The following is a 17,010-nucleotide window of genomic DNA, read 5'->3' as shown; positions in this document are numbered from 1 at the left end:
TTTGCTGCCATGATCACCAATATGGGGGGTAGCACATTCACTACAATGACCACCAATGTAGAGGATTAACTTTTACTGCGATGTTTACCAATGCAAAGGGGAAGAGTGTTAGCTATTATTGCCATAAGCACCAATACAGGGGGGGAAATAGGGGGAGGGGTTAACATTCTCACTGACCAATATGGGGGGGGTGACTTTCACTGCCATGTCAACCAATACAGAGGGGGGAGGGGATTGACTTTTACCACCATGGTCACCAATACAGGGGGAATGCGAGAGGTTAACTTGCTATGACCCCAATTGCAGGAGACGGAGATGGGAGGTTAACTTTCACTGCCATGACCAATTATGGGTGTTTAGTTGCAAAAACGCGCTTCTATTCTGTGGCCCTCTGGATGTGTTAGGAGCCACACTTGGGGCCCTCTATTTATTTTCCAGTTGACCACCACTGCTTTAGGTTGGGAAAAAAGCAGAAAGAATAAATATGCTTGTATACTTATTTGTTTAAAGTGTACTCATCCTTTAGTTAAGGGGGAAAGAAGCAGCCACATAGGAGGAGAATATAACACTGTAAAGGAGAATAAATGGGGTGCAACACTGGGAGAGGAGGTATGTAGAGTGGTAGGTGGTTTATATTTTATAAATTGCATTCAATATGTTCAATATCTTAACATGAAAAATGGCATAGGATGACTATACCAGAAGCCTGATGCCCCGTTGGCATCCAGTCTTGAGTAGAGTTTCCCAGGTCTGTGGAATCTGCGGATGGAACATCCATGTATAGGTGGGAATCCTGTGTTCCTGAAAATCAGAGAGCATGCACTAAGACTCAGCAGATAAGGATTGGTGTAGTAATGCATGATTTCCTTGCAACTAATGGCTTCACAGTTTGACTGTGATTGTTGAAGAGTTAAGCGTAGGAAGAATTCAGCCCCTGTATGGTAAAACTGATTTTACAACACCTGCAGGCGAAATTGCAGCCTTGACCATGAAATATGAGAGCCATTGTAATTCAGTGGCCACTCTTCAAATTATGAAACACAATAAACAATATTTTTTTATTAGTACCTGGAAAAAACGTAAGCATAGGGAGAACATGCAAACTCCATGCGGGTGATGTTGTGTTTGGGATTTGAACCGACTCCTCTAGTAAATCTCCTTTTAAAGTGTTACTAAATCCAGGACCCTGCATTCACTATATCTTGTCTCCCACAGTACACAGAACATGGAAATGCATTTTTTTTTGTAAATACAAAATGATAAATATATTTTCTCATCAGCAGTATATAGCATTCTTGTGGCTTCTGTCAGTGTCCAGCTGAGCACTGGTTAAAGCTTGTAGGAGGAGTTTTCATTCTGCTCTGACTATCCTATGAGGCTGCATGACCCCTGATTTCTGTCTGAACAGTGCTGATTGGCCCTGTGTTGATCACATACACCCAACCAAAAAAATAAAATCTCTCTAGCAATACTCACTAAACTGAGCATGTGCAGAGTGCACTCAAGGCTCTGTTCTATCAGCAGATGGATTGGGGACAGTACTGAGGATATGTGGTGCTACAGCCCATTGTGACCATCTTTAGCCCCCTTTTTTAGGCTACAATTTAATAAAAAAAAGTGTATTATTTTTATATAGAGGATTTGTCAAGTTACAGCTTATGGCGACCATATCTGGCTCTTTTTTTAGGAGATTGGTATCCATTTCCATCACAGGGTACATTGTGAGCCAAGTTGTCCCTTCTCTACACACTTTGGGTAAATGTATTTTTCCCAGGGGATGTAGAACATACAAGAGATATGCACCCATGTTGTAGGGGTGGGTATTTATCACCCCCCCCCCCCTTTTTTTTCATTCCTCTATAATGAGAATATGTGGTGCTAAAGCCCATGATGACCATATTTGGCCCCCCTTTTTTTAGGCTATAATTTAAAAAAACAAAAAACTTTTTTTAAATTGCTACATAGGGGATTTGTCAAGTTACAGCTTATGGTGACCATATCTGGTTATATTTTAGGCCATGGTACCCATTTCCATCTAACAGTACATTGTGGGCCAAGTTATCCCTTCCCTACACACTTTGGGTACATTTATTTCCCCAGGGGATGTAGAGCATATAAGAGATATACACTCATGTTGTAGGGGTGGTTCTTCCTCATCCTCATCTCCCCATCCAACACCTGCCCCTCCCCCTCCCCCCTTTTTTTTAATTTGTGTGCAGTTAGATAGCCATAAGATTGTTGGCTCTTCTGCAATACATTATTTTTTCCAAAATCTGTTGAATTATGTGGGCATAGTTTGATGATAACACATCTGCTTTGCTGACGGGGACACAACTCATGCTTTTTTTTCCCTTTCTTTTGTCTCCCCCCACCACCCCCCCATAGGATTGGCACAAATAGTGCCTATTGTCTGATACATCACAAAGTGTCCTGTGTCAATACAGGAAACATAGGGTTTTTCTGTGACACTCTTGAACACCTTTGGAGATTTCTCTTTTTTTCTCCTCTTTTGGTCTTCCTACACTCCATCATGGCTCAAACGATTGTGACACAACCATCACTGAAAATTTCCATTGGCCAACATACATTTACCAAACGTTAATCACATCCAAACTGTCATAAGTTATCTGAGAATACTGTCTGGCTTCATGGAAAGGAGACTCATCATGAGCAGTGACTTTAACTTCCCTATGGATCCACTATTAGATACATCTACATCTAAATCTTCAGTGTTGTCCTCTAAACTAAAAATGCCGAAGCGTATTTTATATGATCTTCATTTGATTGATGTCTGGAAAATATTGCATCCTAAATTGAGAAACTACACATGTTTTTCCTCAGCCCACCATTCTTATAGCCGTATCAACTACTTTTTTGTTGATCATAATTGCTAAAGTTTCGTACACACGGTACAATTGTTGGCCGGCCGAGCGTCTGATTTTTGTCTTAAGAGAGAGTTCCAGGATTTTGTCTTGCATACTAACGTTACACAATTGTCCTGCCACAAACACAAACATGTTTCAGCTCTTGAGCGCGACCCCTTGGGCCCTTTCTGCTAATTTCATGTTTGGTGAGCATTGATTCCGAGCATCAGATACATGCTGGTGATGCCTTACCACTAAAGGAAACATGCTCCATATTTGGTAGGAATGCCCACCTTTATGCATGTTTTGGAAACATTCGATCTACACTGCAAACTTACTGATTCCTTTATCCAACTATCGCTCAGAGTGGCTCTCCTATCCATGATACCAGGTTCTCCTCAGTCAGCGAAAAAAGATATCCTTAGACACTTTATCAATGCAGCCAGAACAGTTATTCCTTGACGTTGGAAATCGACTTCCGTACCATCCCTGAGGGAATGGGCAATTGAACTAGACTATTAGAAAACTGGAGTGGCTGTTGACACAAGAATTGGGAGTGGAAGACAAATTTTCCCATACCTGGGATGACTGGATCAGATTTAGAGAATCACCTGAGTCCCTGACTTGGACTAATGGGAACTCGGCCATTGGACCTAATGAGCCATGATGAAGTATCTAGGCAAACCAATACTCCCCACCTTAACAAAAGCAGAACACACAATTATCTAGAGTTAACTTAAATGCAATTTTTTTTCTCGACTTGTGTGAATATTAACCTCTTGTGGACCGCCCGCCATTTGACAGTGACAGATTGGCTGCGCGAATTGCTGTAGCTGTACATGGCCGCTTTAGGGGTATAGGGGGCCCGCCGCGTCACTGAGGAGCCAATGCATGTGCCCAGTGGCCACGATGTCCTCCGGGGCACCCCAATCACTTCTTACAGAGCCAGATTCTGGCAGGAGAGAGGAGACAGATTGTGTGTTTCTAGTATATGGGAACAATAATCAATCTCCTCCCCAAGGCAGTCCCATCCCTCCTCAGTTAGAACCACATTTAACCCCTTGATCGCCCCCTAGTGTTAAACTCTTCCCTGACAGTGACTTTTATACAGTAATCAGTGGCTGTTTTTAGCTCTGATCACTGTATAAATGTCAATGGTCTCAAAAAAGTGTCAAAAGTGTCCGATCTGTCCGTCACAGTCCCGATAAAAATTGCAGATCGCCGCCATTACTAGTAATAAAAATGCCATAAATCTATCCCTATCTCTATTTTGCAGATGCTATAACTTTTGTGCAAACCAATCAATATACACTTAAATATGTAGAAGAATATATACCGGCCTAAACTGAGGAAGACATTTTTTTATTTGGGGATATTTATTATAGCAAAAAGTAAAAAATATTGTGTTTTTTTTCAAAACTGTCGGTCCTTTTTTGTTTATAGCGCAAGAAATAAAAACCGCAGAGACCAAATACCACCAAAAGAAAGCTCTATTTGTGGGAAAAAAAGGAAATAAATTTTGTTTGTGTACAGAGTCGCATGACCGTGCAATTGTCAGTTAAAACGACACAGTGCCGTATCACAAAAAATGGCCCCGGTCAGGAAGTGGGTAAATCCTTCTGGGGCTGAAATCGTTAAAATAGGTACTTATATCTGAGGAATATATATACGCTTGACATACAAGTGATAAATAGTGTAATTTAAACACTATTATACATTTTTATATGTTTACCCAATCTACTATGTGTGTTATAAAATTTAACTTGTATTTTTAACTGAAAACTTTCATAAAATGGAGATTTAAAACAAATAAAACATTCACGTGAAAAAAAAAAGGGGGGGATCAGAGAAGTTAACATCAAACAGCCTTTTTACACAATGCAGAGCATTAACCCCTTAGGTCCCAGTCAGTATAACAAGCATGCTTTACTTTATATACAGACTGATTTTACTGTTTAGGTTTTTTTTTTTTTGCTTACCATTAGGTTTCACACATGGACCAGGAACATATTCATAAGCATAGTCGTAATCTGCAGATTTGGTAAAGCCTGCATTCAAACAAAACAGCAAATTTAAGATGTAGTGTTCACCAGGGGCAGACATAACATGGTCCCCTCTCGTCACATAGACCTGGTCATGGCTTACTTACTCCCAAATTGATACAAGGTGAATAATTTTACTTGGCCAGTTACTAAATGGGAAGACCTAAAATTTGCTCTTGCACAGGGACAGTTTACTGACTCTGCCACTGCTGTTTATTTACACAATACCAGTGATGAGTAATGTTGAGCAAACACAGAGCAAATTTTGGTAATTTCCTGCTGAACCCACCGAAATTCGTGCTGTGGGTGGCCCTGTTGGCACCCTCCCACCCAATATCTTTCCATCTAAAAATTTAAAGAGCAGAGTGTAAAATTGTCAGCTGACTAGCAGCGGGATCCAATTGTATAGCCACTGTTAAAGTATTCTGATAGCCATTGATTCCAGCTGTCAGAATACAAAAGCTGACAGGGAAGATTCACCCATCCGATTCCTCCATCTGTTTAACATGTCTGAAGGAACAGTGTATAGCTAGCTTAAATGATACATTGGCATTAGTAAACAGATAGTAGCTAACAGCAGTAAACGAAGACCAGGAGAATATTGGTAGTAGAACACTCTCTTTACCAGATCGATATTTCGATGGCTTCTTTTTTCTAAATGGAATTGGTGGAGGGTTCTGCTGCTTCATATTAAAAGCAGTGGGTGCTGGTCCATTTTCGGATCCCTTCGAAGTAGGAAGCAGGGAGCTAAATGCTGGTGGTGTACAAATGCCTGGAAGAAAAGACAGGAGAAACAAAATGAAGATGATCGTGGGGTTGTTTTACTAAAGGTAAACAGGCTATTTACTTTGCAAGGGAATTTTTCCAGAGCGTAGTGGTTTCATTTTGCAAAAAATACCCTAACTGCATGCAAGGAAAATAACAAAATAAGAGAATAAAAGAGGCCCTATTGTACACATGTTTCAGGTTTAGCTTCTCGTGTTGTTATGGTGCATTTTATAGGGCTCCGTTCACAGAACCAGACTGCATGTGGTATTTAGATGTTTTCCCAAATACTGTATGCAATCCTGAAAATGTCACTTCATTATTGCCTTATGTAGCATCTACTACATAAAGCAAAAATGCTTGGTAAATATCTCATAAAACAGGAGTGAAAACCGATTCACAAAAAGATAAAAGAACAGAGGCATCCTTAGCAACCAGTAAACAACATGGTTGTTAAGGAGCGGGCGGTTGCCATGTCCTTAACAGCCAATGAGTCACCAGATGTCAGAGAGCTTCCCCACGAACAGCTGAATGTAAAAGACAAATGCCGGAAATGAAAAATGAAGCAAAAACAAAAAAACGGCTTAGGGTCCCCCCCAATCCCATCTAGTCCTATATGGACTTTGAGAGAAACCCCCCACACCAGAAAAATAAAAAAAAAGGTAATTGGGACCCCCCCAAAAAATCCATACCAGACCCTTATCCAAGCATGCAGTCCAGCAGGTCAGGAAAGGGGCGAGGAATCATCGGTTGTTAAAGAGGAGGGCCGGTTTTGAAAAAAAAAAATTAAAAGTCAGCAGCTGCAAACACTGTAGCTGCTGACTTTTAATAAGCACACTTACCTGTCCAGGGTGCCCGCGATGTCGGCCGCCCGAGGCTGACCCGTCCCTCGGTCTCGGGTCCTGGCGTTGCCATTTTGGGTAAGGGAAACAGGCAGTGGAACCTTGCGGCTTCACTGCCCGTTTCCTACTGCGCATGCGCGAGTCGTGCAGCACTTTGTGAATGGGACGCACTGTGTTCTGGGACACACAGTTCCCAGAACACAGCGCGACCCATTACCCAGAAGACGCCGCACGGAGGAGAGAAGAAAGAAGATCTCCGTGGAGGAGGAAGAGGCAGATTAGGATGAGGTGCCTAGCAACAGGCATTTCTGGTAAGTTAAAAAAAAATTATTTTTTTTCATTTTATTTTTTAATGATTTTTTTCTAATTTTTAATGTATTTTCTTTTTCAGGGTGGCCCTCCACTTTAAGGGAGGCTGCCCACTCCATAACAACCATAATAGTTACTTGTTGTTAAGGACACTGGCAGCCACCCGCTCCTTAACAACTATTTTGTTAAGGAGGCTGGTTACTGCCGGTGGGAAATTACCACAGGTTTTCGCTACTAAAATTTTGCAAGACTTCATAAAATAACTCATGCAGTAATTCATTCAGTGAATGCCAAAAAACATTTTGAAAAACGCTGTGTGGCTCAGCCATATACAGAATCCTATACCCACAGTTGACCCAGAGGAAAGTAAAAATTTGCTCCACTGGGGGAAGAAAATTCCTTCTGGATCCCCCAGGAGGCAATGGGTATTCCTTGGATCAACAATCCCTGGTGTTATGACCTATGAATGTTAATACCTGGTTATTTTTTTGTGTATTTGGGAAAGTATACCGCTTTTTTTTAAAAACAGTCTACTGATCTGGCCAAAATTAGTTCTTGAGGGAGTCTATTCCACATTTTCACAGCCCTTACTGTGAATAAGCCTTACAGTATTTGGAGGTTAAATCTCTTTTCCTTCAGACATCAAGAGTGCCCTCTTGTCTTCTGCAATGACCTGAAAATTAATAATGCTACACCAAGTTCACTATTGCATATTATCTGCTCTCTGATTATGAAGAAAGATGGTTAACATGGTTCTTGTATCTTATGATTTAAAGCTTAAATATTTGATTTAGCATAGAGCAGCATAAGATTAGAGCTCAATTAGTTTTTTTCTAGCATCTGTGTCTCTATTAGGGAGATTACCTTTCTGTCTCCCGTCAGGACAGGAAATCTCTCCATTAGGAACCAGATAAAACAATAACACATTTATGGAGGAGGGGATAGAACTGACAATGTTGTTCTTTCTGTTCATGTCTTTCTGTCCTGGCGACTACTGTATTTCCCATTTCTTGTTCCAGGTGTTTACCCCCTTCCTGACCAGAACACTTTTTGCAATTCGGCACTGCGTCACTTTAACTGACAATTGCACGGTTGTGCAACGTTGCACCCAAACAAAATTGAGGTCCTTTTTTTCCCACAAATAGAGCTTTCTTTTGGTGATATTTGATCACCTCTGCGGTTTTTATTTTTTGCTCTATAAACAAAAGAAGAGCAGCAATTTGGAAAAAAACGCAATATTTTTTACTTTTTGCTATAGTAAATATCCCCAAAAATGTATAAAAAAAATGTTTTTCCTCAGTTTAGGCCGATATGTATTCTTCTACATATTTTTGGTTAAAAAAATCGCAATAAGCGTATATATTGATTGGTTTGCGCAAAAGTTATAGTGTCTACAAAATAGGGGATCGTTTTATGGCATTTTTATTATTCTTTTTTTTTTACCAGTAATGATGGCGATCTGCGATTTTTATCAGGACTGCGACATTATAGCGGACACATCTGACACATTTTAGGGACCATTGTCATTTATACAGCGATCAATGCTATAGAAATGCACTGATTACTGTAAAAATGTCACTGGCAGGGAAGGGATTAACCACTAGGGGTGATCAATTGTGTTCCCTCTCTGTGTTCTAACTGAGGGGGGGCGAGGGAACTGTCTAGAGGAGATGACAGATCGCTGTTCATACATTGTATGAACAGATGATCAGTCTATACACCCCTCAGAGAACCGGAAACTGGTTCTAGGTGTGTCACCAGTGATCGCGGCAGCCTGGAGGTGATCGCGAGCACCGTACACTCGCATCGGCTCTGAGGGCAAGTGGCAACCGGTATCCGGTTTGGCAAGTGGTTAAAGAATTCCTACCAAAAACAAACAGTTCAGACTTCACTTTGACTTCAATTACTGCGTGCATCTACTAGATCTGTTACAGAAAGTACAGAAATCAGCCAGGAATCCAGAATTTTTTTAGAGGGAGGACAGCAATGGCAGCCTTCATATTACTGAGTTCCATTAGGGCTTTTCAGAGATCTTAGGAAACCAAACAAAAAGTCACCATTTAAGGAAGGCTTGTTCTTGCGTTCTGGAATGGGAGGCGGTGTCTTACGCCCTGGTATTGGGGATGGTGGTAACTGAAGACCCTGGTATACATTTGCTTCCGGAGACAACCTATTATGTATTAGGTCTGGCGGCAGCTCTAAAGGGGAACACAAAGTCAGATAAAGTTAGAGCCTGCTAGCTACCCTTGTCATCTGCAGCCACTTCTACTCCCATCAACACTGGACCCATACTCAACACTGGACCCATTCTCAACACTGGACCCATTCTCAACACTGGACCCATTCTCAACACTGGACCCATTCTCAACACTGGACCCATTCCCAACACTGGACCCATTCCCAACACTGGACCCATACCCAACACTGGACCCATACCCAACACTGGACCCATACTCAACACTGGACCCATACCCAACACTGGACCCATACCCAACACTGGACCCATACCCAACACTGGACCCATACCCAACACTGGACCCATACCCAACACTGGACCCATACCCAACACTGGACCCATTCCCAACACTGGACCCATACCCAACACTGGACCCATACCCAACACTGGACCCATACCCAACACTGGACCCATACCCAACACTGGACCCATTCCCAACACTGGACCCATACCCAACACTGGACCCATACCCAACACTGGACCCATACCCAACACTGGACCCATACTCAACACTGGACCCATACTCAACACTGGACCCATAGAACAGTGATGTACAGTATATAGCAGTGCTCCAAAAACATTGGTAATAAGCAGCAGCTTTCAATTAAAAAAAAAAAAAAACAGCAATTGCTATGTATAACTATAGTCATTGAGATTGTGTCAATGATGATAGATGTGAACTTACTTTACTTTAAAACTTACCATTAGTCTTTCCGGTTGATGCAGAATCTGCATTACAACTAAAGTTGTCATAAAGAGAGAGATCAGGCTCATGGACATCTATAATAAATTATAATGGATAAATGTATATTTATTATTGCAGTTGTGTAATTCATAAAATATTGTGTAAACAAATGTGGCAAAAACATAGGTCATTGATTAACCATTTGTCTACCAAGCTAATTCTGACATTTCTCTCCTACATTTAAAAATCAAAATTTTTTTGCTAGAAAATTACATAGAACCCCCAAACATTATATATGGTTTTTTTTTTATCAGAGACCCTAGCAAATAAAATGGAAGTTGTTGCAATTTTTTTATCTCACACGGTATTTGCGCAGCAATTAACAAAAAATACAGTAAAGTTAGCCCAATGCATATTTGCATAATGTGAAAGATGATGTTATGCTCAGTAAACAGATACCTAACATGTTATGCTTTAAAATTGCAAACGCTCGTAAAATGGCGGCAAACTTTGGTACTTAACCACTTGCTTACTGGGCACTTAAACCCCCCTCCTGCCCAGACCAATTTTCAGCTTTCAGCGCTGACGCACTTTGAATGACAATTGCGCGGTCATACAACATTGTACCCAAATTAAATTTTTATCATTTTTTCCTCACCAATAGAGATTTCTTTTGGTGGTATTTAATCACAGCTGGGAGTTTTATTTTTTGCTAAACAAACAAAAAAAGATAGAACATTTTGGAAAAAAAATCATGTTTAATAGTTTGTTATAAAATTTTGCAAACAGGTAATTTTTCTGCTTCCTTGATATGCGCTGATAAGGCGGCACTGGTGGGCACTCATAGGCTGCACTGATGGGCACTGATAGGCTGCACTGATGGGCACATAACATCATCTTTCACATTATGCAAATATGCATTGGGCTAACTTTACTGTATTTTTTTTTAATTGCTGCGCAAATACCGTGTGAGATAAAAAAGTTGCAACAACTTCCATTTTATTTGCTAGGGTCTCTGATAAAAAAAAAACATATATAATGTTTGGGGGTTCTATGTAATTTTCTAGCAAAAAAATTTTGATTTTTAAATGTAGGAGAGAAATGTCAGAATTAGCTTGGTAGACAAATGGTTAATCAATGACCTATGTTTTTGCCACATTTGTTTACACAATATTTTATGAATTACACAACTGCAATAATAAATATACATTTATCCATTATAATTTATTATAGATGTCCATGAGCCTGATCTCTCTCTTTATGACAACTTTAGTTGTAATGCAGATTCTGCATCAACCGGAAAGACTAATGGTAAGTTTTAAGGTGGCACTGAAAGGCACAGATAAGGTGGCACTGATAGGCACAGATAAGGTGGCACTGATGGGGACAGATAAGTCGGTACTGATGGGCACAGATAAGGCGGCACTAATGGTCACTGATAAGATGGCACGAATGGATGGCACTGATGGGCGGCACTGATGGGTACTGGTAGGCGACACTGATCGGCACTGATAGGTGGCACTGATGTGCAACACTGTTCTTTAGGCACTGATTGTGCGCACTGACGGGTGGCACTGTGGGCACTGATGGGTGGCACTGGTGGGCACTGGTAGGCGGCACTGTTGCCTACTGCTAGGTGGCACTTGTAGGGGGCACAGGTGGGCACTGAGGAGCAGGCTGCAGCTCGCAGTGATCGGGACTTATGTCCCTCTCACTGCCGCCAGTGATCGGCTTTTCTTTTTTTTCTCCTCGCGCTGTCAGCGAGGAGAATAAATAGCCGATTACCAGCTGTGTTGACATCACATGATCAGCAGTCTCATACACTCGCTAATCACAGAGCGCACCGCGCACGCCCTTCAGGGGTCACACAGGCCGCTCATGCACGGGATGAAGTCAATAGATGTAGTCACGTCACTAGACATAGTCCCGGCAATACAGATCCGCGCTGTAGCCGTCATTCGGCTATAGCGCGGGTCTCAAGTGATTAAAAATCCCTATAGGCAATGCTTTACATTTTTTTTACTGGTTACATGTTTTGAGTTACAGAGGAGGCCCAGGGCTAGAATTATTGCTCTCGCTCTAACGTTTGTGGCGATGCCTCACATGTGTGGTTTGAACACTGTTTACATATGTGGGTGGGACTTACATATGCGTTCCCTTCTGCGTGCGAACACATGGGGACAGGGACACTTTAAAAATAAAAATAAATGTTATTGTTAATTTTACTTTTATTTTGACACTTTTTATTTTTTATTTATTTTTTGATCACTTTTATTCACTATCCATTGTAATAGGAATAAGCATGACAAGTCCATTTTACAGTAAGATATGGGGTCAATAAGTCCCCATATCTCACCTCTAGGCTGGAAAGCCTGAAATAAAAAAATTAAAAAAGACAATCTCAGCTTCCCAGCCGAGGCAGCAGCCATTTTTTGGAACACAGAGGTGGGGCATGACGTCATAACATCGTGCCCGGCCTCCGAATGATCATAGAGACTCCGGGGACCATCTGGTCCACTGGAAATCTCTATAGTCAGCATCTGGGACCAGCAGGTCCCTTCTCTGGTTCGCCGATGGCAGCGGCGAGCCCAGAGAAGCAGCGGCGGGAGGGTGGGGGCGTTCCCTCTCGTCGCCTGTAAGAATGATCAAGCGAGTGAACAGCTTCTATGATCATTCTTATGGTGTAGGGAATCGCCCGCTGAAAAAGAAGATATCTGAATGATGTCTGTAACTGCAGGCATCATTCAGATATCACCGCTCAAACCCAAGGACATCATATGACGGCCAGCGGGTGGCAAGCTGTTAAGGAATAAAATAAAAATTGATGTGTGCACTATTGCCTGGCAGAGGCCATTTGGAATGATATTAGAAAAAGGGGCTCTGGTGATGTTTCCTTCTGTAGCTTCTCCTTTCTGTAGATTCGTTTGTAAATACATGCTTTCTGACACTACACTGAAAGCAGTGCTGTAAAGAAACCAACATTGTATGGCTCCTGACTCTGAAGGAATTGCATTAAACAAGTAATATGAACAATATACAGTAACATTTAAAGGGTATATAGGGACAAAACTGGATGTGGTTTGAAAACAGTGAGAAACTTTCAAAACCTGTTGGATTCCTACTACTATGCGGGGCTCCATTAGAGAGGTGTTACTGTACCTCACTTTCTGTTCAGATGATGATGGTTAATGTGTAGTGAACAAGGTGTAGTGAAGGAAAACCTGCAACAGAACAACACAGAATCGGGTGCAGCTGTGCATAGTAACCAATCAGCTTCTAGGTTTTATTGCCAAGGCTTAACTGAAGAAGCTGAAGTTAGAAGCTGATTGGTTACTATGCACAGCTGCACTAGATTCTATATACATCAGTTTTAGTAGATCTCCCTTAGTGTGCCCATGTAGCTCTCCGCTCATCGGAAACCCTCCCCCCCTCCGGTGTCACAGTTGGCAGGGGGTGCAAATACCTGTCTAAGACAGGTATTTGCACCCACTTCCTTCCTCTATTTTTTTCCCACAAATAGAGCTTTCTTTTGGTGATATTTGATCACCTCTGCGGTTTTTATTTTTTGCTCTATAAACAAAAGAACAGCAGTAATTTGGAAAAAAACGCAATATTTTTTACTTTTTGCTTTAATAAATATCCCCAAAAATATATAAAAAACTATTTTTTTCCTCAGTTTAGGCTGATATGTACTCTTCTACATATTTTTGGTAAAAAAATCGCAATAAGCGGATATTGATTGGTTTGCGCAAAAGTTATAGTGTCTACAAAATAGGGGATCGTTTTATGGTATTTTTATTATTCTTTTTTTTACCAGTAATGATGGCGATCTGCGATTTTTATCGGGACTGCGACATTATAGCGGACACATCTGACACATTTTAGGGACCGTTGTCATTTATACAGAGATCAATGCTATAGAAATGCACTGATTACTGTAAAAATGTCACTGGCAGGGAAGGGGTTAACCACTAGGGACGATCAATTGTGTTCCCTCTCTGTGTTCTAACTGAGGGAGGGGGGAGGGAACTGTCTAGAGGAGATGACAGATCGCTGTTCATACATTGTATGAAGAGACGATCAGTCTATACACCCCTCAGAGAACCGGAAACTGGTTCTAGGTGTGTCACCAGTGATCGCGGCAGCCTGGAGGTGATTGCGAGCACCGTACACTCGCATCGGCTCTGAGGGCAAGTGGCAACCAGTATCCGGTTTGGCAAGTGGTTAAAGAATTTCTACCAAAAACAAACAGTTCAGACTTCACTTTGACTTCAATTACTGCATGCATCTACTAAATCTGTTACAGAAAGTACAGAAATCAGCCAGGAATCCAGAATTTTTTTAGAGGGAGGACAGCAATGGCAGCCTTCATATTACTGAGTTCCATTAGGGCTTTTCAGAGATCTTAGGAAACCAAACACTAAACAGAGTCACCATTTAAGGAAGGCTTGTTCTTGCGTTCTGGAATGGGAGGCGGTGTCTTACGCCCTGGTATTGGGGATGGTGGTAACTGAAGACCCTGGTATACATTTGCTTCCGGAGACAACCTATTATGTATTAGGTCTGGTGGCAGCTCTAAAGGGGAACACAAAGTCAGATAAAGTTAGAGCCTGCTAGCTACCCTTGTCATCTGCAGCCACTTCTACTCCCATCAACACTGGACCCATACTCAACACTGGACCCATGCCCAACACTGGACCCATGCCCAACACTGGACCCATGCCCAACACTGGACCCATGCCCAACACTGGACCCATACCCAACACTGGACCCATACCCAACACTGGACCCATACCCAACACTGGACCCATTCTCAACACTGGACCCATTCTCAACACTGGACCCATTCTCAACACTGGACCCATACTCAACACTGGACCCATACTCAACACTGGACCCATTCTCAACACTGGACCCATTCTCAACACTGGACCCATAGAACAGTGATGTACAGTATATAGCAGTGCTCCAAAAACATTGGTAATAAGCAGCAGCTTTCAATTAAAAAAAAAATACAGCAATTGCTATGTATAACTATAGTCATTGAGATTGTGTCAATGATGATAGATGTGAACTTACTTTACTTTAAAACTTACCATTAGTCTTTCCGGTTGATGCAGAATCTGCATTACAACTAAAGTTGTCATAAAGAGAGAGATCAGGCTCATGGACACCTATAATAAATTATAATGGATAAATGTATATTTATTATTGTAGTTGTGTAATTCATAAAATATTGTGTAAACAAATGTAGCAAAAAAATAGAAGGTCACTGATTAACCGTTTGTCTACCAAGCAAATTCTGACATTTCTCTCCTACATTTAAAAATCAGAATTTTTTTGCTAGAGAATTACATAGAACCCCCAAATATTATATATGTTTTTTATCAGAGACCCTAGCAAATAAAATGGCAGTTGTTGCAACTTTTTATCTCACACGGTATTTGCGCAGCAATTTTTAAAATCTGTTTCATGCTTAAAAAAAAAATACAGTAAAGTTAGCCCATATTTGCATAATGTGAAAGATGATGTTATGCTGAGTAAATAGATACCTAACATGTTATGCTTTAAAATTGCAAATGCTCGTAGAATGGCGGCAAACTTTGGTACTTAACCACTTGCTTACTGGGCACTTAAACCCCCCTCCTGCCCAAACCAGCTTTCAGCGCTGACGCACTTTGAATGACAATTGCGTGATCATACAACATTGTACCCAAATTACATTTTTATAATTCTTTCCCCACAAATAGAGATTTATTTTGGTTGTATTTAATCACAGCTGGGAGTTTTATTTTTTGCTAAACAAACAAAAAAAATGGAAAATTTTGGGGAAAAAAAACATGTTTAATAGTTTGTTATAAAATTTTGCAAACAGGTAATTTTTCTGCTTCCTTGATATGCGCTGATGAGGCGGCACTGGTGGGCACTGATAGGCTGCACTGATGGGCACTAATAGGCACAGTTAAGGCAGCACTCATAGGCACAGATAAGGTGGCACTAATGGGGACAGATAAGTCGGTACTGATGGGCACAGATAAGGCGGCACTGATGGTCACTGATAAGATGGCACTGATGGGCCCTGATGGGTGGCACGAATGGATGGCACTGATGGGTGACACTGATAAATGACACTGATGGGCACTGATAGGTGGCACTGATGGGCACTGGTAGGTGACACTGATGGGCACTGATAGGTGGCACTGATGTGCAACACTGTTCTTCAGGCACTGATTGTGGGCACTGACAGGTGGCACTGTGGGCACTGACAGGTGGCACTGTGGGCACTAACAGGTGGCACTGTGGGCACTGACAAGTGGCACTGTGGGCACTGATGGGTGGCGCTGGTGGGCACTGGTAGGTGGCACTGTTGCATACTGCTAGGTGGCAAAAATAGCCGATCACCGGCTATGTTGACATCACATGATCAGCTGTCATCTGTCAGTTGTAATCACGTGGTAAGGGGTTGGGATCGACCCCTTACCTTACCCCGATCTGTGATCATAGACTCGCTGATCACAGAGTGCGCCGCGCACACCTTTCGGGGCACGCGCAGGCCGCTCATGCACGGGACAAAGTCAATAGACGTAGTCACGTCAATAGACGTAGTCCCATCAATGCAGATCCACGCTGTAGTCGTCATTCGGCTATAGCGCGGGTCTCAAGTGGTTAAAAATCCCTATAGGCAACGCTTTAAATTTTTTGCTGGTTACATGTTTTGAGTTACAGAGAAGGTCCAGGGCTAGAATTATTGCTCTTGCTCTAACATTTGTGGCGATGCCTCACATGTGTGGTTTGAACATATGTGGGTGGGACTTACATATGCGTTCCCTTCTGCGTGCGAGCACATGGGGACAGGGACACTTTAAAAAGTAAAAATAAATGTTATTGTTAATTTTACTTTTATTTTGACACTTTTTATTTTTTATTTATTTTTTTATCACTTTTATTCACTATCCCTTGTAATAGGAATAAGCATGACAAGTCCATTTTACAGTAAGATATGGGGTCAATAAGTCCCCATATCTCACCTCTAAGCTTGAAAAAAAGATGATCTCAGTTTCCCAGCCGAGGCAGCAGCCATTTTTTGGAACACAGAGGTGGGGTGTGACGTCATAACATCGTGCCCGGCCTCCGAATGATCATAGAGACTCCGGGCACCATCTGGTCCACCGGAAATCTCTATAGTTAGCATCTGGGACCAGCAGGTCCCTTCTCTGGCGAGCCCAAAGAAGCACCAGAGGGCGGCGGGAGGGTGGGGGTGTTCCCT

The 17,010-nt window shown here is 41.8% G+C and overlaps 1 protein-coding gene across 3 annotated transcripts in view; it reads right to left on the bottom strand.

Moving 5' to 3' along the window:
* The window catches only part of LOC143934146 (uncharacterized), a 159,181-nt gene that overhangs the window by 64,085 nt on the left and 78,086 nt on the right, over positions 1 to 17,010 (bottom strand). For 2 of the 3 annotated variants that reach the window (XM_077457509.1, XM_077457510.1), the window contains exons 5-11: positions 14,840 to 14,917; positions 14,178 to 14,318; positions 9,761 to 9,838; positions 8,880 to 9,020; positions 5,532 to 5,678; positions 4,844 to 4,912; positions 700 to 801 (exon numbers count right to left, since the gene is read on the bottom strand). In XM_077457509.1, coding sequence (XP_077313635.1) covers positions 700 to 801; positions 4,844 to 4,912; positions 5,532 to 5,678; positions 8,880 to 9,020; positions 9,761 to 9,838; positions 14,178 to 14,318; positions 14,840 to 14,917 — 756 coding nt within the window. The remainder of the gene's footprint in view (positions 1 to 699; positions 802 to 4,843; positions 4,913 to 5,531; positions 5,679 to 8,879; positions 9,021 to 9,760; positions 9,839 to 14,177; positions 14,319 to 14,839; positions 14,918 to 17,010) is intronic. The other variant, XM_077457511.1, reaches the window with a different exon arrangement.

This window comes from Lithobates pipiens, unplaced genomic scaffold, assembly GCF_037356315.1.
Source record: "Lithobates pipiens isolate NorthernLeopardFrog02 unplaced genomic scaffold, aLitPip1_a1.2 Scaffold_27, whole genome shotgun sequence".
In the NCBI taxonomy this organism is placed as follows: Eukaryota; Metazoa; Chordata; class Amphibia; order Anura; family Ranidae; genus Lithobates; species Lithobates pipiens.
This window is presented reverse-complemented; position numbering and strand designations above follow the sequence as displayed.